The 26,212-nt window shown below is 36.6% G+C and overlaps 1 protein-coding gene across 1 annotated transcript in view; it reads right to left on the bottom strand.

The window, feature by feature from the left end:
- The window catches only part of LOC113267546 (phospholipid-transporting ATPase ABCA3-like), a 207,597-nt gene that overhangs the window by 61,334 nt on the left and 120,051 nt on the right, over positions 1-26,212 (bottom strand). Inside the window, exons 11-16 of the mRNA XM_057314991.1 lie at positions 25,520-25,657; positions 16,506-16,635; positions 6,897-7,051; positions 6,498-6,653; positions 5,979-6,189; positions 3,753-3,903 (exon numbers count right to left, since the gene is read on the bottom strand). Coding sequence (XP_057170974.1) covers positions 3,753-3,903; positions 5,979-6,189; positions 6,498-6,653; positions 6,897-7,051; positions 16,506-16,635; positions 25,520-25,657 — 941 coding nt within the window. The remainder of the gene's footprint in view (positions 1-3,752; positions 3,904-5,978; positions 6,190-6,497; positions 6,654-6,896; positions 7,052-16,505; positions 16,636-25,519; positions 25,658-26,212) is intronic.

Genomic DNA, 26,212 nt, shown 5'->3' with positions numbered 1-26,212 from the left:
GACCTGATGTGAGGTGAGCATCTTCTCATATGTTTATTTGCCACACATATGTCTTTGGTGAGTTGTCTGTTAAAGTCTTTGGCCCATTTTTAGGTGTGTCTGAGTGGCACAGTCAGTTAAGCATCAGACTCTTGGTTTTGGCTGAGGTTATGATCTCATGGGTCATGAGATAGAGCCCCATGTTGGACTCCTCAATACATAGTCTGCTTGGGATTCTTTGTCTACCTCTCTCTCTGCCCCTCCCTACATGCTTTCTCTCTCTTTCTCTCTCTCTCTAAAATAAATAAATAAATCTTTTTAAAAAAGTCTTTGGCCAATTTTTTTATTTAAACATTTTTCTTTTATTTTCCTGAAATCATTAACGTTTTCTCTCCTCTCCTGCCTTTCTCCTTTTGGCCAATTTTAAAATTGGGTTCTATGTTTTCTTATTGTTGTGTTCTAAGAGTTCTTTGAATATTTTGGATAACGGTCCTTTATCAGAGGTGTCTTCGGCAAATATTGTTCCCAATCTGTGACTTGTCTTCTAATTCTCTGGATATTGCCCATTATAGAGCAGAGTTTTCATTTTAATAAAGCCCAGCTTTTTTTTTTAATAATAACATTTTTTTATTATATTATGTTAGTCACCATACAGTACATCCCTAGTTTTTGATGTAAAGTTCCAGGATTCATTACTTTCGAATAACACCCAGTGTTCAATGATTTCTTTCAGAGATCCTGCCATTGGTGCTGTATCTAAAAACTCACTGCCATATAGGTTTTCTCCTAGATTATCTTCTTTTTTTTTTTTTTTAAGAAAGTGGTTCCTTTTTTTTTTTTTTTTTAAGGTTTTATTTATTTATTTGACAGAGAGAGAGAGACAGCCAGCGAGAGAGGGAACACAAGCAGGGGGAGTGGGAGAGGAAGAAGGAAGCTTCCCGCTGAGCAGGGAGCCTGATGCGAAGCTCGATCCCAGGACCCTGGGATCACGCCCTGAGCTGAAGGCAGATGCTTAACGACTGAGCCACCCAGGCGCCCCTCTCCTAGATTATCTTCTAGCAGTTTTATAGTTTCTCATTTTACATTTAGGCCTACAATCCATTTTGAGTTAATTTTTGTGAGGGGTATAAGATACGTGTCTAGATTAATTTTTTTTGCATATGGATGTCCAGTGGTTCTAGCATCATCTGTTGGAGACTATCTTTTCTCCATTGTATTGCCTTTGTTCCTTTGACAAAGATCAATTGACTATATTTATGTTGGTCTATTTCTGGACATGCTGTTCTGTTCCATTGATCTATTTTTCTTTTTTAAAAATTTATTATGACATGTTAGTGACCATACATTGATCTATTTTTCTATTCTTTCGCTAATATCACACTGACATGATTATGGCAGATTTATAGCAAGTCTTGAAAATGCTCAGTGTCAGTCCTCCAACTTTGTTCTCCTTCAATACTGTGTTGCCTATTTTGGGTCTTGTGCCTTTCTGTATAAACTCTAGAATCAATTTGTCGATATCCATCAAATAACTTATTGGGATTTTCATTAGGATTGCACTGAATCAAGGAGTGCCTGGGTAGTTCAGTCGGTTGAGGGTCTGACTCCTGATCTCACCTCAGGATTTGATCTAAGGGTTGTGAGTTTAAGCCCCATGCTGGGCATGGAACATACTTTAAAAAAAAAAAAAAAGGATTGCATTGAATTATAGAGCAAGTTGGGAAAAACTGACATCTGATGATATTGAATCTTCCTATACATAAACATAAAATATCTTGTTTTTTAGTTTTTTTTTATTTCATTCATCCGAGTTTGGTAGTTTTCCTCATATGGAACTTGTATATATTTGGTAGACTTATACCTAAGCATTTCATTTTTGGAGGTGCTAAATTTTACAAGTGTGTTTATAATTTCAAATTACATTTACTCATTGCCAATATATAGGAAAGTCATTTACTTTTGCATGTTATGTTAACTTTGTATACTGCGTCTTTGCTATAATCACTTATTAATTCCAGGAGGTTTTTTGTTTTTGTTTTTGTCAATTCTTTCAGACATTTTGTATAAGATGATCATGTCATCTGTAAACAAAGGCAGTTTTATTTCTTCCTTCCTAATCTAAATACACTTCCTTGTCTTTTCTTATTACATTGGCTAGGACTTTCAGCATAATGTCGGAAAGCTGTGGTGAGAGAGGACTTCCTTGCTTTGTTCCCAATAGTAATGGGAAGCTTTGAGTTTCTCACCACTGAGTATGATGTTAGCTATAGGCTTTTTGTAGATAATTTTTAACCAGTTGAAGAAGTTCCCCTCTATTTATCTTCTTTTGAGAATGCCAACAAGTTTGCTTAAGGGAATGTGAAGCTAGTAATTACATCTTGCAAGAAGATGAAGTTGGCACAGTCCCTGGAAGTTTATAAGTTTCCTCTTACCTTTAGTTTCTGTCTTTTGCAGTTTGCCTGGCTTTGCCAATGACATAGCCCCAATTGCCATATGAAACTCCTGATGTAGAGCTGTGCATGATCATTCACACTGTAAGACCCTAACATGAAGCCAGAGCCAAAAGGTCTAACAGCACTGTACAGTGTATATGCATGTATATACATGGCCACTCTCTGCAAGATGTTTTAATGGAAGATTATAGCCAAAATTAGATCTAAAGTTGGAAGCTTTTTATCTTGCAATGTCTGCTAAAGAATGAGCATCTGGGTGTTTACCCCAAAGATACAGACGTAGTGAAGAGAAGGGCCATATGCACCCCAATGTTCATAGCAGCATTGTCCACAATAGCTAAATTGTGGAAGGAGCCGAGATGCCCTTCAACAGATGACTGGATTAAGAAGTTGTGGTCCATATATACAATGGAATATTACTCAGCTATCAGAAAGAACGAGTTCTCAACATTTGCTGCAACATGGACGGCACTGGAGGAGATAATGCTAAGTGAAATAAGTCAAGCAGAGAAAGACAATTATCATATGATTTCTCTCATCTATGGAACATAAGAACTAGGAAGATTGGTAGGGGAAGAAAGGGATAAAGAAAGGGGGGGTAATCAGAAGGGGGAATGAAACATGAGAGACTATGGACTCTGAGAAACAAACTGAGGGCTTCAGAGGGGAGGGGAGTGGGGGAATGGGATAGACCGGTGATGGGTAGTAAGGAGGGCACGTATTGCATGGTGCACTGGGTGTTATACGCAACTAATGAATCATCGAACTTTACATCGGAAACCAGGGATGTACTGTATGGTGACTAACATAATATAATAAAAAATCATTTAAAAAAAAAAACAGAATGAGCATCTGCCAACAAACCTGCTAGTGCCATTCCAAAAACCGATCAACATTAAAAAGTCACTTGTTGGAACCTTCTTTGTAAAGTTTAGAAAGGACTAGATTTTCTACCCCAAAGACAATGCCATCTTTATATCTGATTCCAATAGCTGTACTACTATTTTCCACAGCCTGCATAGCATATACAACTTGAAAAACTCTTCCATCAGGACAGAATGAGGAGGCTGACAGGTCATACCCTGCCCCGACTGAGCTCACTGTGCTGAAACCTCTAGGGCTTCAAGGCCTAAAACACAATGGAGCCTCAGACTAGTAACAGGCTCTCTCACTGGCTGCCTTGGAAAGTAAAGTTTTGACTATTACTTGTCAAGTGGCAACCTGAAAGAATCTACTTGCCAAGCCCAAGGAAACGTGGAAAAGTAATAGTTATTTCTGGTAACCTAATACCATTTAACTAAACAGTCTCTGGATCCATACCTGTGTGTGTACTCTTTGGGTAGGATAAATGATAATTCAGCTGCAACATTGCTCTCCAATCTGGCTTCAGGTATATGCTGATCAACCACTTGAGTAATTCCTTCAACATTACAATGACGTTCCTTCACCATAATTATGTGGTATCCCACACCTGAAAACATCCATTAAAAAATTTTTTTTAAATGTAACCTTCCAAATTAAACACTCCCCTCCCCCCTCAAAATAGGCTCTTGCCTGTTAAAAATTTCATTTTTTAAGAGGAATCATGTTTGTGCTTAGGAGCAAATGGGTTTCAAATTCCCTTCACTTCATTCCTCTTAGTCAGTTCCTGACTCTTTAACCTTTGGATGTATAGGTTTCATACTCTTACCAGAATTTAAACTTGGTAAAGTTTCATTGTTTTATATCTTTTTTGGATTTTCTTCCTTCCATTATTCTTTAAATACTTAATGCTTACTCACCACATTTCACACACATGTCAAAAGTGGAAACTTTTACCTCACTATATTAATGAATGAAACCTGTAAAATTTCACCTCACTGTACTAGGAAGTCTTCACTTCCTGTGAAAACAGGCAATGTGGACTTCCAACACCAAGTCTGCCTGATCTGTTCAGGATTTTATACACATGCACATGTTCATGTGCATGTTTGTGCACACACGTGTGTATAGGTTTACACACATACTCATCCTTCTCGTCTTGTTGCTCTTATTCTTATTTTATCACTCGTCACTTTAAGGTAGCTTACTGTTATATCCTAGAATGGAGCTTTTGAATCCACTATTTCTAACTTCTTCTTAGATGTACATTTGCACATCTAATGAAAACCACTCGTTTTTTTTTTTAATGCCTTTCCATTTTCTACCCCTACTCATCAAACTTCAATTCTTAGTGATCCTCCCAAAAAACCTTCTGATCCAGGCTGACTTCCTCATTGTTCTAGGGGTTAAAAAGGCCCATTTTTTTCCTCTTGCTTTTACTTACTTATCCAATTTCCTTAAACATATGTTCTTTTCTCCATTGCCTTTATGAAGTCTGCAACTGAACACACTCTATGGATAATCAATATACTTGAGTAATACTTTTGTGTCTACCATGGAAATTGACATTTAGTCATAGTAACATAGTAGGTTACTATGGAAATGTCAATTTCCATATCCTCATCTGTAAGTACAAAAGCATTCAACAATGAAAGTCTCTCTCTCTTTTTTTAAATTATATGTTAGTCATCATACAGTACTTCATTAGTTTTTGATATAGTGTTCCATGATTCATTATTTGTGTATAAACCAACATCCTCTTTGGTGGGGAAGTGGTAGCATATGAGTGCAAAGCATGGGCCTTGGTGTTAGAGGGATCCACATCCACTTACTCACATGGTTTGAATACATTACTTAATATGAGCCCCAGTATTCTTCTTCATAAAAATGGTGATGTCATAAAGATTAGATGAGATAATGTATGTAAATATGAATATAATAATTCACCTATAATGTGAGTTGGATGAATGAATTCAAATACTGAATTCATTATTAATAGAATGATATAATGTTTAACTATTCTCATTAATTTGTCTCCTCCCAATTTTGATGCACTCACTGCTGGAGCCATGTAATTTCAGAACCAATTACATAGGTTTTTGTATTGTTCATTTTCAATGTACTAGTTTTACTGACTAACCAGACTATATATTTATCAAAATCAAGACAGTTTTATGCCACAGTTCAGTCGTTTTCTGTTCTATAAATTCTTGTTGATCGACTGCCACATCTCAGGAATATTCATGAAAATAAATATGAAAGCATTTAACTCATTACACTGGGAGTTAGATATTGATTTGATTGAAAAGGGTCAGAAATATCTAGTCACTGATTTTTCTCCTCTCCAAGCCATGAATCTATGTACCAAATCCCTCAGAAGCATTACTTTACTCCTGCAACAAATTAACACTTGAGTAGAAGTTACATGAAAGAAATAAACATGACTTTTTTGGGGTCAACAAAGAATATTTTCCAAGTTACAATATACTTATTAAGTAATAATGGGAAGTAATTAATTAGATTGGAACTGTCTAAATTACAGTTGATTTAAATAGTTTAGATCTAACATAATAGGACACAGGAAGCTTTTGAAGACCTGTGTAGTGGAACAAAAATGATAATAATCATGTTAGAATAATGTTATTAAGCCATTAGCATCCAAACAATGATCAAAGGGAGAGAGACCATATATTCTTTTCAGGAAAACTGAAGAGCCACAACACTTGAGGGATCCCTTGACCATGATGGCTATACGATCACCCAGGACATCAGCTTCATCCATGTGGTGGGTGGTCAGTAAGATGGTACGATCATGTTTATACTGCTGAAGGACATTCCAGGTGAATCTCCTTGAGACTGGGTCCATGCCAGAAGTTGGCTCATCAAGTATCACCACCTAAAGATCAGAAAAACAATTCCATGATCCATGCTGTGTCCCTTATGCAATAACTTACTATTTATGGGGGGGGGCATATTTAAGTTAAGATACATAGTTTACACTACATTATATTAAGAACTCTGCAAAATTAACATAATTTCAAACCCCATAACCACATTACACCACCTGGTCAATAATGGAAATCCCCTCCGATTATCATTTCAGAAGTTCCTTTTATAAAGTTAGATTCATATCAGCTCTTAGGTTTGTGTCAGGTGAGTTTCATTTATCAGCTGGAGCAGGGACTCATGTTAACCATTCTTTACCTTGGAGCCTCCTACAAGTGCTATAATGATGGAGAGTTTCCGCTTCATTCCTCCACTCAGTGACTTTGCAAGTGCATCATGCTTTTCCAGCAGGCCAAAAGAAGTCAGCATTTTACTAACTTCTGTGGGACGTATCTCTGGAGGTATTCCTTTTATCTATAAAGATAGGGCTAGAGTTTACATGGCGCTTCCAACTTTATACTTAAAAAAATTCTTACACCAGAATTTCTCTTACACAGTTATCTATATATAAGACAATTCTTCTTCCTTTTGCCTTCCTTTATAATAAAAGAACAATGCCAAAAAACCTTCCACTAAATTAGGGTAAGGATGTTGATCCTTGGTCATACTGCCTAAAGCATATGAAGAGTAGAAGAAAAGAACATCTCTCTGACTCACCACACAGTAGAAATAGAGATGTTCTGATACTGTCAATTCTGAAAACAATATGTCATCCTGAGGGCAAAAGCCCAAGTTATTCCTGATGTGAACCATGTCTTTTGAGGTATCATATCCACTAATATACACCTTTCCACTTGTAGGAAGAGTCAAACCTAGAATTAAGTAGAAGACATGACAAAAGCTTAGCTTCTGTGAGAGAACCTGACAACACACTGTCCATTAGCACCTAAACTTTAGTCTACTTAAGGATTACTAAAAAAAGTTATCAAGTCTTCTATAGAATTAATAGTCTGGTAAATATAAACGGTTTGGTGATGGGGAAAGAAATAATTTTTCCTTTTTTTTTTTTTGCTTATCCCATATATTCTAGTTTTCAGTGAGTATAAAATACTATTAATTACTTGAGTAATATAAAGTGCTTTGAAGAAATCACTGTTCTAATATTCTAGTACTGCTGTCTGCCACGTGACAACATATGTGAGCCATATTATGATCTGAGCACAGCATTATGAACACTGTGGTTGATTTTTTTAATGAAAAATTCAAAATGTAGGACCCCTACACTCTAGAAGTTAAAATTTTGTTGGAAGATAAAACATAATCACATGTAATAGTCTAAAAATATTTGCATAACATTTATGCACAGATGGCAACTGGGCCAGTTTTCTGCTGAAACAGTTGATAACGTACCAAATGCAGTTACAAAACTCCTTAAATTCCACCACTTAATAATTCCACTTTAAGAGGCACTTGGGTGTGCAGTTGGTTGAGTGTTGGACTCTTGGTTTTGGCTCAGATCTGATCTCAGAGTCATGGGATCAAGCCCTGTGTTGGGCTCCCTGCTCAGCAGGGAGTCGGCTTGTGTTTCTCTCTCCCTCCCCCCTGCATGCTCTCTAAAATAAATAAAATCTTAAAAAAATAATTCCACTTTAAAAAGTACACTCTGAGGGGCACCTGGGTGGCTCTATCAGTTAAGCATCCACCTCTTGATTTCACCTCAGGTCATGATTTCAGGACTGCAAGACTGAGCCCTGTGTGGGGCTCTGTGCCCAGCGTGTAGTTTGCTTGAGATGCTCTTTCTCCCTCTGCCCCTCCCCCACAATGCTCTAAAAAAATAAATAATGATTTAAAAAACTAAAAAAAAAAAAAAACCACTCTGGAAAAGAAAAGTGTATTCAAGATTGTCCATTGCATTTACAGTAATTAAATGTCCTCCTTTACTCTTGTTGCTAAGCCTTCTAACCCATTTAACATTTGTGTCCCAGATTTTTCATTTTTAACAAAGTGTTATTATTAATGCTACTAATATAAAATGGGGTAGGAATTGGGTTGGAATACCTCTAACTTTGTATATCTAACTTCTGGCATTATTTTGTCTAGTGTTTTGTGCGAAGCATGTACAATAAAAGAGTTATTGCAGTTTAATTCATGGTGTCTGAAAGAGGAACAGTAACAATGTTTTCTGACACAATGTCACTAACACATCCATTTCAAGAAAATTATACAGGCATTCCTTTTTTTTTAAAGATTTTATTTATTTATTTGACACAGAGAGAGACAGCCAGTGAGAGAGGGAACACAGCAGGGGGAGTGGGAGAGGAAGAAGCAGGCTCCCAGCGGAGAAGCCTGATGTGGGGCTCGATCCCAGAATGCCGGGATCACGCCCTGAGCCAAAGGCAGACACTTAACGACTGCGCCACCCAGGCGCCCCTATACAGGCATTCCTGATACAATAAAGTGGGATAGGATGACAGGCTATGAACAGTTAACACAGCCAAAACACAGCAGTAGAGTGCTCACAACGTACACAAGAAACACTTCCTGAAGCACCAGGCCCTGGACAATATATGACTTCTCAGAGCCATTACTCTCAGAAGCAGAAAACATAACAGGCTTTCCTAACACAGAGAAGAAGACAGAGACCTGGACAAAATGCCAAGGTGGAGGAATTCATCCCAAAAGAAAGAACAAGAAAAGGTTACAGCCAGAGATATAATCAAAACAGATATGAGTAATATGCCTGATTCAGAATTTAAAAACAAGCATAAGGATACTAGCTGGGCTTAAAAAAAAGCATAGAAAACCCAGGGAGTTCCTCATGGCAGAGATAAAACACCTAAAAGTAGTCAGGCCAAAATAAAAACTGTTATAACTGAGATGCAAACCAACTGCATGTAATGACCACAAGAATGCAAGAAGCTGAGGAATAAATAAGTGATACAGAAGATAAAATTATGGAATATAATGATGCTGAAGAGAAGAGGGAAAGAAAAAATACTGGATCACGAATATATACTTAGGGAATTCAGCAAATCCATAAAGTGTAATAACGTTAATATCACAGGAGTTCTAGAAGAAGGAGGAGAGGGTAAGAAAGGGAGAGGGTTTATTTGAGCACATTAAAGCTGAAAACTTCCCTAATCTGGGGAAAAAAACAGATGTCCAAATCCAGGAAGCACAGAGAACTCCAATCAAAATCAACAGAAGCAGGACAACACCAAGACATATTGTGGTAAAATTTGCAAAAAAACAGAGATAAACAAAGCCTAAAAGCAGCAAGGGAAAAGAAATCCTTAACTTACAAGGGAAGACAAAATTAGAAGTTGATGTGTCCACAGACACTTGGCAAGCCAGAAGAAAGTAGCATGATATATTCAACATGCTGAATGGGAAAAATATGGAGCCTAGAATACTTTATTCAGCAAGGCTGTCATTCAGGATAGAAGGAGAGATAAAGAGTTTCCCAAACAATAACTAAAGGAGTAGATGACCATTAGGCCAGCCCTGCAACAAATATTAAAGGGGACTCATGAGTGGAAAAGAAAAACCAAAAGTGACAAAGATTAGAAAGGAACAGAAAAATCTCCAGAAATAATGACATCACAGGTAATACAATGGCACTAAATTCATATCTATCAATAATCACACTGAATGTAAATGGACTAAATGCCCCAATCAAAAGACAGAGGGTATCAGAATGAATAAAATAACAAGACTCACCAATATGCTGGCTACAAGAGAATCATTTTAGACCTAAATACACATGCAGATTGAATGTGAGGAGATAGATGGGCACCAGGATGGCTCATTCATTTAAGTGAATGCCTTTGGCTTGGGTCATGATCCCAGGGTCCTGGGACTGAGACCCACATTGGGCTCCCTGATCAGTTGGGAGCCTGCTTCTTCTTCTCCCTCTGCCCTCCCCAAGTCATGCTCTCTCTCTCAAACAAATAAATAAAATCTTTAAAAAATAAAGTGAGGGGATAGAGAACCATTTATCATGCTAATATTAAAAGAAAGCTGGGGTAGGTATATTTATATCAGACACACTAGATGTTAAACCAAAGACCATAACAAGAGATGAAGAAGGGCACTATATTATAATAAAGGGGTCTGTCCAACAAGAAGACCTAACAATTGTAAATATTTATGCCCCCAACTTTCGAGCACACAAATAGATCATTTAATAACAAACATAAAGAAACTTACTGATAATAATATAATAAAGGCAGGGGACTTTTACATCCACTTCCAGCAATGGACAGATCACCTAAGAAGAAAATGAATGAGGAAACAATGGCCTTGAATGACATACTAGACCAGATGGACTTAACAGATGTATTCAGAACATTTCATTGTAAAGCAGCAGAATACACATTCTTTTCAAGTGCGTGGAGCATTCTCCAGAACAGATCACATACTGGGGTCACAGATAAGCCCTCAACAGGTAAAAAAGACTGAGATCATACCATGTATATTTTCAGACCACAACACTATGAAACCTGAAGTCAACCACAAGAAAAAATTTAGAAAGACCACAAATAAATGGAGGTTAAAGAACATCCTATTAAAGAATGAATTGGTTAACCAGAAAATTAAAGAAGAAAAAGCAAAATACATGGAAACAAATGAAAACAAAAAATGACACTCCAAACCTTTGGGATGCAGCAAAAGCAGTCCTAAGAGGGAAGTATATAGCAATATAGGCCTACCTCAAGTAGCAAGAAAAGTCTCAAATACAGAACCTAACCTTACAAGCAAAGGAACTAGAAAAATAAAGCCTAAACCAGCAGAAGGAAAATAATAAACATTAGAGCAGACATAAATGATACAGAAACAAAAAAAATGGGGGGGGCACCTTGGTGGCTCAGTCAGTTAAGCATCTGCCTTTGGTTGGGGTCGTGATCCCAGGGTCCTGGGAACAAGCCCAAAGTCGGGCTTCCTGCTCAGTACTTCTCCCTCCCTCTCTGCTGCTCCCCTTGCTTGTGCTTGCTCTCTCTCTCTCTCTCTCTTGCCATCAAATAAATAAGTTAAATCTTAAAAAAAAAAAAAGAAACAAACAAACAAACAAACAAAAAAGCCTGGTAGAACAGATCAATGAAACTAGGAGCTGGTTCTCTGAAAGAATTAATAAGATCGATAAACCCCTTGCCAGACTTACCAAAAAGAAGAGAAAGGGCCCAAATGAATAAAATCATGAATGCTAGAGGAGAGATCACAAGCAACAGCACAGAAATACAATCATAAGAGAATATTATGAAAAATTATATGCCAACAAACTGGACAACCAGGAGGAAATGAATACAATCCTAGAAATATATAAACTACCAAAACAGAAATAGGAAGAAACAGAAAATTTGAACAGACCCATAACTAGCAAAGAAATTGAATCAATAATCAAAAATCTCCCAACAGGAGAGCCTGGCTGGCTCAGTTAGTAGAGCATGCAGCTCTTGCTCTCAAGGTGGTGAGTTCAAGGCCCACACTGGGTTATAAATAAACTTTAAAAAAAATCTCCCAGCAAACAAAAGCCCAGGGCCAGATGGCTTCCTAGGAAATTCTACCAAACATTTAAACAAGAGTTAACAGCTATTCTTCTCAAACTATTCCAAAAAATAGAAATGGAAGGAAAATTTCCAAATGCTTTTTATGAGACCAGCATTACTTTGATTCCAAAACCAGACGAAGACCCCACTAAAAAGGAGAATTACAGGCCAATGTCTCTGATGAACATGGATGCAAAAATTCTCAACAAGATACTAGCAAATCACCAAGAGTTCATTAAAAGAATCATTTACCATAATCAAGTAGTATTGGCTGCGAGGGTGGTTCAATATTTGCAAATCAATCAACATGATATTACACATTAATAAAAGAAAGGATAAGAACCATATGATCCTTTCAATAGATGCAGGAAAAGCATTTGACAAAGTACGGCACCATTCTTGATAAAAACCCTAAACACAGTAGAGATAGAGGGAACATACCTCAACATCATAAAGGCCATATATGAAAGACTCTCAACAAATACCATCCTCAATGGGGAAAAATTGACAGCTTTTCCTCTGTGGTCAGGAACAAGACAAGGATGTCCACTCTCACCACTGTTATCTAACATACTACTGGAAGGCCTAGCCTCAGCAATCAGAAGAAATAAAAGAAATAAAAGTCATCCAAATTGGCAAGGAAGAAGTCAAAATTTTTAAAAATTATGATATGTCAGTCGCCATACAGTACATCATTAGCTTTTGATGTAGTGTTCCATGATTCATTGTTTGCGTGTAACACCCAGTGCTCCATGCAATATGTGCCTTCCTTAATACAACTGATTTTATTAATTTGGGTCCTTTCCCTTTTCTTTTGGATAAGCCTGGCCAGTGGTTTATCAATCTTATTAATTCAAACTTTTACTATTCACAGATGACATGATACTCTATGTAGAAAACCCAAGAGATTCCAACGAAAAGTTGCTAGAACTGATACAGGAATGCAGTAGAGTTTCACAATACAAAACCAACATACAGAAATCTGTTTCATTTCTATACATGAATAATGAAGCAGAATAAAGAGAAATCAAGGAATTGATCCCATTTACAACTGCACCAGAAACAATAAGATACCTAAACATACAGGTAAAAGATCTGTACTCTGAAAACTAGAGAACACTTGTGAAAGAAACTGAAGAGGACACAAAGAAATGGAAAAACATTCCATGCTAATGGATTGAAAGAACACATATTGTTGAAATGTCTGTACTACCCAAACAATCTACACATTTAATGCAATCCCTATCAAAATACCACCAGCATTCTTCACAGACCTAGAACAAACAATCCTAAAATTTGTATGGAACTGCAAAAGAGCCTGAACAGCCAAAGCAATCTTGAAAAAAGCAAAGCAAAGCAAGAGGCATCAAATTCTGGTGTTCAAGTTGTATTACAAAGCTGTAGTCATTAAGACAGTATGATACTGGCACAAAAGCAGACACACAGATCAATGGAACAGAATAGAGAACCCAGAAATGGACTCACTACTATATGGTCAACTATCTTCAGCAAGCAGGAAAGAATATCCAATGGAAAAAAAGACAATCTCTTTAATAAATGGGGTTGGGAAAACTGGACAGCAACATGCAGAAGAATGAAACTGGACCACTTTCTTACACCATACACAAAAATAAACTCAAAATAGATAAAAGACCTAAGTGTGAGACAGGAAAGATTAAAATCCTAGAGGAGAACAAAGGCAGCAAACCTCTCTAATGTAAGCCATAGCAACTTACTAGAGACGTCTCCAGAGATAAGGGAAACAAAAGCAAAAATGAGCTACTGGTACTTCATTAGGATAAAAATCTTCTGCACAGCAAAGGAAACAATCAACAAAACAACCTTTGGAATGTTGCAAGGTGTTTGCAATGACATAACTGATAAAAGGTTAGTATCCAAAATGTATAAAGAACTTACTAAATTCAACAGCCAAAAACCAAATAATCCAGTTAAGAAATGGGCAGAAGACATGAATAGACACTTTTCCAAAGAAGACATCCAGATGGCTAATAGATGCATGAAAAGATGTTCAACATCACCTGGCTATCAGGGAAATACAAATCAAAACCATGATGAGATATCACCTCACACCTGTCAAAATGGCTAAAATTAACAACATAAGAAACAACTGGTTTTGGTGAGGATGTGGACAAAGGGGATCACTTTTACACTGTTGGTGGGAATGCAAACTGGTGCAGCCATTCTGGAAAACAATATGAAGGTGCCTCAAAAAGTTAAAAACAGAACTACCTTACAACCCAGCAATTGCACTACTCGATATTTAGTATTTACCCAAAGAAAACAAAAATACTGTTTCAAAGGGGTGCATGTACCCTGATGTTTATAGCAGCATTATCAGTAATAAACTATGAGAAGAGCCCAAATCACAATCAACTGATGAATGGGTAAAGAAGATGTGGCATATATATACAATAGAATATCACTTGTTCACCAAAAAGAATGAAATCTTGCCATTTGTAATGACGAGGATGGAGCTAGTGTGTATCATGCTCATGCTAAGTGAAGTAAGTCAGTCAGAGAAAGACAAATATCATATGATTTCACTTATGTGGAATTTAAGAAATAAAAGTGATGAACATAGGGGAAGGAAATAAAAGAGAGGGAAGCCTACCATAAGAGACTCCTAACTCTATAGAACAAACTGAAGGCTGCTGCAGGGGAGGTAGGTTGGGGATGTGCTAAATGGGTGATAGGTATTAGGAGGTCATTTCCTGTGATGAGCACTGGGTGTTATGTGTAAGTAAGGAATCACTGAATTCTACTTCTGAATCTAGTATTACACTATAGGTTGACTAAGTGGAATTTAAATAAAACTTGAAACATAAATAAATAAATAAATAAATAAATAAATAAATAAATAACAAACCTACCTTAAATCCTTTAAAAAAAAAACAAACCAAAATCTGCCTTATTAGTATACATTGATGATACGAAGTCATTGCCCCATCTGAAATATATTGGTTGCTATGAATTACAAATGGATCACTTGAGTAAAGTGAGAATTTTCTGGGATGGTAGTGAATTTCTCCAGCTTAATAGGCAATTGGATTACAGAGATGTATGCACATGTCAAAATTTAGCAAATTAAACACTTAAAATTTAAGTGTTTCATCATAAAAAATTCCACAAAAGAAAATTATGGTTAATGATATGCATATCAAATTGTTTAGTAAGAAGCATAATCTCATCTAAAATTAATTTTGAGATGCCTAAAAATGGGATTAATAGATATGTGACAAGTGCAGTAAAATATTAGAATAGTAGAATCTAGGTGGTAGATGTAAGGGTATAAAATCTTTCATCTTGGATGAATGTTTGAAATTTTTAAAATTTAAATTCAATTAGCCAAGATATAGCACATCATTGGTTTTTGATATAATGTTCAATGATTCATCAGTTCAGCATAACATCCAGTGCTCATCATATCACATGCCCTCCTTAATACCCATTACCCAGTTACCCTATCCCCCCACCCACCTTCCTTTCTACAACCCTCAATTTGTTTCCCAGAGTCAAGAGTCTCATGTGGTTTGTCTCCCTCTCTGATTTCTTCCCATTCAGTTACCCCCCCAACTCTATTGTTCTCTGCACTATTCCTTATGTTCCACATATGAGTGAAATCATATGATAATTGTGTTTCTCTGCTTGACTTACTTCACTTAACATAATCCCCTCCAGTTCTATCCATACCGATGCAAATGGTGGGTATTCATCCTTTCTAATGGCTGAGTAATATTCCATTGTATCTATGAACCACATCTTCTTTATCCATTCATCTGTTGAAGTTCATCTCGGTCCTTCCACAGTTTGGTTATTGTGGACATTGTTGCTATGAACACTGGGATGCATGTGCCCCTTCTTTTCACTACATCTGTATCTTTGGGGTAAATACCCAGTAGTGCAATTGTTGGGTCATAGGGTAGCTCTATTCTTAACATCCTGAGGAACCTCCATACTGTTTTCCAGAGTGGCTGTACCAGGTTGCATTCCCACCAACAGAGTAAGAGGGCTCCCCTTTCTCCACATCCTCACCAACATTTGTTGTTTCCTGCCTTGTTAATTTTTGGCATTCTAACTGGTGTAATGTGGTATCTCATTGTGGTTTTGATTTATATTTCCCTGATGGCTAGTGATGTGGAGCATTTTTTCATGTGTCTTTTGGCCATTTTTATGTCTTCTCTGGAGAAGCGTCTGTTCATGTCTTCTACCCATTTCTTGACTAGATTATTTGTTTTTTGGGTGCTCAGTTTGAGAAGTTCTTCATAGATCTTGGATACCAGCCCTTTATCTGTAATGCCATTTGCAAATATCTTCTCCCATTCCATAGGTTGCCTTTTAGTATTGTTGATTGAAAATTTTTTAGTAAACATAAAAATCCATTCATAAGAATATATATTATACATTTTACAATGAAAACTATGTAAATTGAATTAGAATGGGTTTCCTATGAAGGGGGCAGGGGAATAAAAGGGAAAGTAAGACGAAAGAAAATAAAGGAATAAATAAATAAAAATTAAAAAGAAGAGGGTCTTTGCATTCACCAATGAGAACAGTATATTATGAAAAAGATGCATGTGAGATGTTAAAATAAATACTGATTTTTAAACTTTATAACAAATGATGTGCATTTGAAGAAGTGTGAATTAATTAACAACTGTGTATATAACTTAAGTAACAATGATGTCAATGTCAAGAGCGTACACAGAAGCTTCAGAGTTTGATGCACCGTATTGTGATCAGGGTGACTCTGAAAACTTACCTGTGAGAATAGATAAGGTGGTAGTCTTTCCTGCCCCATTAGGTCCCAGAAGAACAGTGATTTGCCCCTCATATACATTGAAAGATAAATTTTTTACTGCTGTGATGGTATCCTTCTCCATTGTGAATTCCTGTGAAAATAAAAAAAGAAATACTAACTTTATGTCTATTCTTACTGCTTATAAAGGACAGGCACGTCTATCAATTATCCAGAAAAGAATAAATGACAGAACATTAATCTCAAAAGGAGAAATGGCCAAAGCATAGAAAAGGTAAAACTGTGAAAAATAAACAATATTTAAAGGCGATATATGCAGAGACCTTGAAAGTAGGTCTACAAAACTCCCACTGAACCATCTCATCCAGTCCCACTTCGTTCCAGCTACTGTCTTGAGGCTGATAATACCACAGTCCACTCCAGTCAATGTCTTCCTGCTAAATTCCAGAACTTCATGCTGGACACCCATTATACTAGGTTTCCTTGAGGTACTCCAAACACTACTCATTAACATGTCTGAAAATGTATTCCTCATGCCACATTTCTTACCACAACCTATGGAGATGTACAAAGACAGAAACCTGAAACTGACTTACCTTACACATTTCCCTCTGACTCATCTACTAAAACTAATCACTGCTAATCAATCCATTTATTCAACAAATATTTATTGAGGGCCTATACTACGTGGCCAGTAACGAACAAGACCAAAACAGCTCCTGCTCTCATGAAAGAAAAATTCCATTAGGAGAAACACATAAAAAGCAAAAACTGTAAATGATTACCTTTGCAGTAACATTGGTAGACAGTGCTACTTTATATAAAATAGTCAGGTAAAGCTCCTTGAAGTCATAAAGTTTTTTTATTAGTTTCAGAGATATAATTTAGGGATTCATCAGTTGCATATAACACCCATTACTCAGTACATCAAGTGCCCTCCTAAATGCCCATCACTCAATTATTCCATCCCCCCACCCACCTCCCCTCCAGCAGCCCTCAGTTTGTTTCTTAGAGTTCAGCATCTCTTATGGTTTGCTTCCCTCTCAATTTTCGTCTTATTTTTCCTTCCCTTCACATATGTTCATCTGTTTTCTTTCTTAAATTCCACATATGAGTGACATCATATGTTATTTGTCTTTCTCTGACTTATTTCACTTTAGCATAATTCCCTCTAGTAACATCTATGACATTGCAAATGGCAAGATTTCATTCTTTTACATGGCTAATATTCTACTGTGTGTATGTTTGTATGTATACATACGTATACATATATACACATACCACATCTATTTTGCCTTTTAGTTTTGTTAACTGTTTCCTTTGCTGTGCAAAACCTTTTTATCCTGATGAAGTCCCAATAGTTCATTTCTTTAAGTCTCTCTTTATTTTTAAAAAATTTTTATGTTCAGTTCATTTATGCTTTTGTTTCCCTTGCCTTTTTTTTTTTTAAAGATTTTATTTATTTATTTATTTGACAGAGAGAGAGACAGCCAGTGAGAGAGGGAACACAAGCAGGGGGAATGGGAGAGGAAGAAGCAGGCTCCCTGTGCATTAGGGAGCCCAATGTGGGGCTCGATCCCATTACGCCCTGAGGCGAAGGCAGACGCTTAATGACTGAGCCACCCAGGTGCCCCATCCCTTGCCTTTGGAGATGTGTCTAGCAAAAAGATTCTGCAGCTGAGGTAAAAGGGGTTGCTGCTTGTGTTCTTTTCTAGAATTTTGATGGATTCCTGTCTCATATTTAGGTCTTTCATCCATTTTGAGTTTATTTTTATGTATGGTGTAAGAAAGTGGTCCAATTTCATTCTTCTGTATGTGTTGTCCAAGTTTCCCAACACCGTTTGTTGAAGAGATTGTCTTCTTCCCACTGGATATCCTTTCCGGCTTTGTCGAAGATTATTTAGCCATAGAGCTGAGGGTCAATTTCTGGGCTTTCTATTCTGTTCCATTGATCTATGTGTCTGTTTTTGTGCCAGTACCATACTCTCTTGAAGAGTACAGCTTTTTAATACAGCTTGAAGTCCAGAATTTGATGCCGCCAGCTTTGCTTTTCTTTTTCAAGATTGCACTGGCTATTCAGGGTCTTTTGTGGTTCCATACAAATTTTAGGATTGTTTGTTCTAGCTCTGCAAAAAAAGCTGATGGTATTTTGATAGGGATTGCACTGAATGTGTACGTTGCTTTGAGTAGCACAGACATTAACAATATGTGTTCTTCTGATCCATGAGCAGAGATGTTTTTCCATTTCTTTGTGTCCTCTTCAATTTCTTTCACAAGTGTTCTTTAGTTTTCAGAGTACAGATCTTTCACCTGTTTGGTTAGTTATCTTATTGTTTCTGGTGCAATTGTAAATGGGATCAATTCCTTGATTCCTCTTTCTTCTGCTTCATTATTCATGTATAGAAATGCAACTAACTGCTGTGCATTGATTTATATACCATGACTTTGCTGAATTCCTGTATCAGTTCTAGTAATTCCGGGGTAGAGTCTTTTGGGTTTTCTACATTGAGTATCATGTTGTCTGCAAACAGTAAAAGTTTGACTTCTTCCTTACCAATTTGGATGCCTTTTATTTCTTTTTGTTGTCTGATTGCTGAGGCTAGGACTTCTAGTACTATGTTGAACAACAGTGGTAAGAGTGGATATCCGCATCATGTTCCTAACTTTAGGGGAAAGGCTCTCAGTTTTTCTCCATATAGGATGATATTCACTGTGGTTTTTTTCATATATGGCTTTTATGATATTGAGGTATGTACTTTCCATCCCTACACTCCAGAGAGTTTTTATCAAGAAAGGATGCTGTATTTTGTCAAATGATTTTTCTGCATCTATTGAGAGGATCATATCGTTCTTGTCCTTTCTTTTATTTATGTAGTGTATCACATTGATTTGCAGATGTTGAACCACCCTTGCAGCCCAGGAATAAATCCCCCTTTGTCGTGGTGAATAATTCTTTTAATGTAGTATTGGATCCTATTGGCTAGTATCTTGTTGAGAATTTTGGCATCCATGTTCATCAGGGATATTGGTCTGTAATTCTCCTTTTTGGTAGGGTCTTTGGTTTTAGAATTGAGGTAATGTTGGCCTTATAAAAAGAGTTTGGAAGTTTTCCTTCCATTTCTATTTTTTGAAACACCTTCAGAAGAACATGTATTAATTCTTCTTTAAATGTTTGGTAGATTTCCACTCGGAGGCTATCTGGCCCTGGACTTCTGTGTGTTGGGAGATTTTTGTTGGTTATGGGTCTGTTCAGATTTTCTATTTCTTCCTGTTTCAGTTTGGTAGTTTATGTAGTTCTAGGAATGCCTCCATTTCCTCCAGATTGCCTAATTTGTTTGCATATAATTGCTCATAATATGTTCTTATAATTGTTTGTATTTCTTTGGTGTTGGTTGTGATCTCTCTTCTTTCATTTGTGCTTTTATTTATTTGGGTCCTTTCTCTTCTCTTTTTGATAAGTCTGGCTAAGGGTTTATTGATCTTATTAATTTTGTCAAAGAAACAGCTCTTAGATTAGTTGATCTTCTGTTGTACTGTTTTTTGTTGTACTGTTGTACTGTTTTTGTACTGTTGTACTGTTTTTTGATTTCTGTATCATTGATTTCTGCTCTCATCTTTATTATTTCTCTTCTCCTGCTGGATTTAGGCTTTATTTGCTGTTCTTTCTTCAGCTCCTTTAGGTATGAGGTTAGGTTGTGCATTTGAGGCTTTTCTTATTTCTTGAGAAAGGCCTGTATTGCTATATACTTTCTTCCTAATACCTCCTTTGCTACATACAAAGGTTCTGAACTATCCTGTTTTCATTTTCATTTGTTTCCATGTATTTTTTAAATTCTTCTTTAATTTCCTGGTTGACCTATTCATTCTTTAGTACGATGTTCTTTAACTTCCATGTATTTGTGTTCTTTACAAATTTTCTCTTGTGATTGCATTCAAGTTTTAAAGCAGTGTGGTCTGAAAATATGCATGGTGTAATCTCTATCCTTTTATATCACTTCAGACCTGATTTGTGACCCAGTATGTGATATATTCTAGACAATGTTCCATGTGCACTAGAGACGAATGTATATTCTGTTGTTTTAGGATGGAATGCTCTGAATATACCTGTGAAGTCCATCTGGTCCAGTGTGTCACTCAAAGCCCTTGTTTCTTGTTGATCGTCTACTTAGATGATATGTCCAGTGTTGTGAGTGGGATGATAAGGTCTCCTACTAGTTTTGTATTATTATGAATGTGGTTTTTTAAAAATTTTGTTATTAATTGGTTTATATATTTGTCTGCTCCCAAGTTAGGGGCATAAATATTTACAATTGTTAGATCTTCTTGTTAAATAGACCCTTTTATTATGATAGAATGTCCTTCCTCATCTCTTATTACAGTATTTGGTTTAAAATTTAATTTGTCTGATATAAGGATTGCTACTCCAACTTTCTGTTGATGTCCATTAGTTTGATAATTGTTTCTCCACCCCCTCACTTTTAATCTGGAGGTGTCTTTGGGACTAAACTGTGTCTCTTACAGACAGCACATTGATGGGTCTTTTTTTTAATCCAATCTGATACCCTATGTCTTTTGATTGGAGCATTTAATCCATTTACATTCAAAGTAAAGATTGACAGCTATGAATTTAGTACCATTGTATTACCCGTAAGGTCACTGTTTCTATAGATTACCTCTGTTCCTTTCTGGCCTATGTTACTTTTGGGCTCTCTGTTCACTCAAAGGGTCCCCTTTAATATTTCTTGCTGGGATGGTTTAGTACTCACAAATTCCTTTAGTTTCTGTTTGTTCTGGAAGATTTTTATCTCTCTTTCTATTCTAAATGACAGCCTTGCTGGATAAAGTATTCTTGGCTGCATATTTTGCCCATCTAACAGGTTGAATATATCATGCCAATACTTTCTGGCCTGCCAGGTCTCTGTGGACAGGTCTGCTGCTAGCCTTATGTTTCTATCCTTGTAGGTTAAAGAACTCATGTCCTCAGCTGCTCTCAGGATTTTCTCTTTACCTCTGAAATTTGCAAACTTCACTATTATATGTTGAGGTGTTGACCTATTTTTATTGATTTTGAGGGGGGTTCTCTGTGACTCCTGGACTTGAATGCCTGTTTCCTCCCCCAGATTAGAGAAGTCCTCAGCTACAATTCATTCAAATAAACCTTCTGCACCCTCATCTTCTAGGACTCCTACTATTGGATATTATTTGCTTTATGGAATTGCTGATTTCTCAGTCTTCCTTCATGATCCAGCATTTGTCTTTCTCTCTTCTTTTCAGCAGCTTTATTTCCCATCATTTTGTCTTCTATATCACTGAGTCTCTCTTCTGCCTCATTTGTCCTTGCTGGTAGAGCCTCCATTTTTTACTACATCTCAGTAATAGCATTTTAAATTTTGTCCTGATTGGATTTTAGTTCTTCTATTTCTACAGTAAGGAATTCTCTATTGTCTTCTATACTTTTTTCAAGCCCAGCTAGTATCTTTAAAATCATTGTTTCAAATTCTAATTCAGACATCTTATATCCATATTGATTAAATAGCTGGCAGTGAGTGCTACCTCCTGTTCTTTCTTTTGTGGTGAATTTCTCCATCTGGTCATTATGTTCAGAAAAGAAGAAGAAAGAGAGGAAAGACAACAATACCAACAAGAACGACAACAGAAAAAATAACAAAACAAACCAGAAGAAAACACAAAGAAGAAAAAAGAAGAAAAACTCAAACCAGAAACAAAACAGAACAAAATACTTGATTCTGGGTGTATTTTGTTCTGCTTGTTAAAAGAAGCTAGATCCCAAGATAGGAAAGAAAGAAAAACATATATATATATATATATATATATATATATAGTAAAACATATATATATATATATATATATATATAGTAAAACATATATATATATAGTAAAACATATATATATATATAGTAAAACATATATATATATAGTAAAACATATATATATATAGTAAAACATATATATATAGTAAAACATATATATATATAGTAAAATAAAGTAAAATGCAATGAAAAGAAACCAAAGATATATATATCTATACATATATATATGTGTGTGTGTGTATAGCTTATATATAACATATATATATATATATAAATAAAAACTAAAAAAGAATTGAAAAAATAAGAAAATAGATGGAAAAAAATTGAAAGACTAATTTAAAAAACCATGAATGCTATATATCGTTTTCCCCAACAGCTGAAGATTTGCAGTTCTCTGTGACTGGTAAACTTGGTGCTAGCTGGTTGTTCCTGCTGGTCTTCTGGGGGAGGGGCCTGTTGCACTGATTCTCAGGTGCCCTTGCCCTGGTAGAATAGTATCTCCCTTGCCAGGGGGCCGAGCTCAATGTAAGCAGCTCCAGATTCGATCATGTGGTGCTGTTTTGCTCCATGAAGGCTTTCAGTACCAATGGGGGGATGAAAATGTGGCACCCGCTCTCTAGGCCCAGAGCTGAAAGTTCACGCCCCCACTCTTCAGTGAGCCCTCACAGAAAAATAGTCGATCACTTTTGTCTCCCTGGTTTGTGTCCGAACTCTGTGTTCACTCAGCCTGTGAATGATCATTTTTATCTCAGGCACACGACTGAGTTTTAAGTCGCCAAATTTTACAGACTCCTGTGGCACGGACCAGTGCTATTCCTCCCAGGGGAGGAAGGGGTATCTTGCCATACTTCTGCCTTCTGCTGGGCCCCTGCACAGATAGTGGTCATGTAACAGTGCAGCAGTTCACAGTTTATGGCAACACTGAACAGAAAGCTGACTCCTAGACTTGCTGTTTTCAGCCGACACCTAGACTTGCTGTTCTCAGCTGGCTTCTTTGTTCCTTTACCTGAGAACTCTGCTGCTCTAAGACACCTCCTGTACTTCTTGGACCCCAAGCATCCTCAGCCCATGCTATCCCATGTGGGATTCTGCCCCACTTTACCACCCAAAAACCTCTGAGCCAGGGACAACCCCTACTGTAGCAGACTTCTAAAAGTTCTGCTTTTGCATTCTGTTTCTTACAGTATTTTTGTGGCTCCCTCCCCTCATGGTATCCTCTGATATATCTCCCTTGATTAAAGTCTCCGCATCTCCTACATTCCTACTTTTAAACAGTATAAAAGCGAACAAACACAAAATGATTAAGAGTAAGTATAATTGCAAAGTTTGTTAGTAGATACACAATATGGAAACAAGTAAACACTGACATTAATAACAAAGTATGGGGAGGGAATAAAAGTGTAGAACTGTTGGATGCAACTAAGGTAAGGTGTTATCAGCTTAAAATAGATGCCATAATTATAAGGTTCAATGCAGCTTCATGGTAACAACAAAGAAAAACTTATAATAGGCACACAAAAGAAAAGAGAAAAAAAAGCAAAGCGTATCACTACCAAAAAAATCATCAAATAAAAAAAATTAGAGAGAAAGAGAGAACCATAAAATAGCTGGAAAACAACAAAGTGGCAGTAGTAAAACCTAACTTATCAATAGTTACTTTAAATGTAAATGGACTGAATTCACCAATCAAAAGACCTGGAATGACTGAATGGATTTAAAAAAAAAAAAAAAGACCCAACTAAATGCTATCTATAAGAGATTCACATATATTTAAGGACACACATGGGTTGAAAGTGAAGGGATGGAAAAACATATGTCATACAAATGGTAACTAAAAGAAAGAAGAGGTGCCTATACTTCTGTCAGATAAAATAGACTTTAAGTCAAAAATACCACAAAAAACAAAAAGTATGATTATATAAACAATAGAAGGATCAATTCAACCAGAGATATTGCAATTATAAGTATATGTGCACCCAACACCAAGCCACCTAAATATATAAAGCAAGTATCGACATATCTGAAGGAAGAAATGGGCAGCAATACAATAATAACAGTAGGAGACATCAATAGCCCACTTTCTTTTCTAAAAAGATTTTTTAAATGTATTTATTTGAGAGAGAGACACAGAGAGAGAGAGGGCAAGAGTGGGGGGAGGGGCAGAAGGAGAGGGAGAAACAGACTCCCTGCTGAGCAGGGAGCCTGATGCAAGGCTTGATCCCAGGACCCTGGGATCATGACCTGAGCCAAAGGCAGATGCTTAACTGACTGAACGACCCAGGTGCCTCAACAGCCCACTTTCAATAATGGATACATCATCCAGACAGAAAATCAGTACAGCAACAGCAGTCTTAAACAGACCAAACAGACCAAACAGAAATATAGAGAAAACTCTACACAATAACAGAATACCCATTATTTTCAAGTGCACATGGAATATTCTCTAGGATAGATCACATGATGGGTCTCGCAATAAGTCTTAATAAATTTTAGAGGACTGAAATCATTCCACCTATAAAATGGAATAAAACAAGAAGTCAATAAAAAAGGGAAATTGGAAAAACTCACAAATATATGAAAAGTGAATAACACATTCTTAAACAACCATTAGGGCAAAGAAGAAATCAAAACAGAAAATTAGAAAATATCTCAAGACAAATGAAAACAAAAACAACATACCAAAACTCACGGAATATAACAAAAAGCTGTACTAAGAGCAAAGTTTATAGCAACAAAGGCCTATACTGGGGTGCTTAACTGATCCAAATAAACTAATATATCCAGGAACACCTCGTCACCAAAAGCTTGGACAGAGGAGAATTCAGCCAAATAGTTTAATGTGTAACTGGTAGAACAAGTAAAACCACAACTGTAAACATAATATTTACACATCAAATCATCACAGTTCCAGCGAGACATTAGCTCTTATAGTGGGAGTACCATAAAAGACACCAGTATTATAATACAAAGCTGGATTCCATTCTGAAGAAATGAGAAAGAAACACATGGATTTTTATTTTATTTGCACATCTTTCATTTTTATTTTGTCAAATAACTAATATGCTGAATACAATTTTTATTAACATCTTATGGTTGGGGGTAGGGCCATGGCCAGTGAAAACATTAACTATACACTATAAATTAACTTTCGGCTGCACTGGGAAAAAGAAACTTATAAAACAGTACCTTATACAGATGTTGAATTCTGATACCAGCCACCAAATGAACAGGTTCTTCTTCAAAATAATCACCTCTATTTGTATCAACAATTTGCCTATCTTCTTTCTTCTTAATGCTTAAAGCTTTACCAAACCAGTAGGATTTCTAAAAAAAAAGACCAAAACCATAGTCATCATGATGTCAGTGAAAAATGAAATGCTCTTAACACTTTGGCTCACTTCACTTGGGCTTTAAGATGGGTTTAAGCACATAAATTGAAACAAAATCTGGAAGCAAACTGCCTAGAATGTGAACTTCTACACAATAAGCACAAACCCTGTTATTTAAAATCTCACTGTCCAAGAAGAAAGGCAAAATAGAATCTACTTTAAAATGGTTCAATGAGAAAAGAAAGATGGTGGAGGAGTAGAGGAGTAGGAGTCTCATGAATCCAGCTGGATATCTATCAAACCATTCCGAACACCCATGAAATCAGCCTGAAATGTAAGAATAGATACGTGGATCTCTACAAACAGAGTATCTCCGGCCTTGAGGTATGAAGTGTGGAGCCGCGATGCTGCAGGCAGATATCGGAAGACAAACAGAAGGGGGAGGGAGCCACCATAAGCTGCTGCCAGGAAGGTGAATATAACACCAGAGCATAAAAGTGTCCTGTGCTGGGGACCGGGCACAGACTCATAGACCGATAGCAGCGTGGAA

This window comes from Ursus arctos, unplaced genomic scaffold (genome assembly GCF_023065955.2).
Source record: "Ursus arctos isolate Adak ecotype North America unplaced genomic scaffold, UrsArc2.0 scaffold_2, whole genome shotgun sequence".
In the NCBI taxonomy this organism is placed as follows: domain Eukaryota; kingdom Metazoa; phylum Chordata; class Mammalia; order Carnivora; family Ursidae; genus Ursus; species Ursus arctos.
This window is presented reverse-complemented; position numbering and strand designations above follow the sequence as displayed.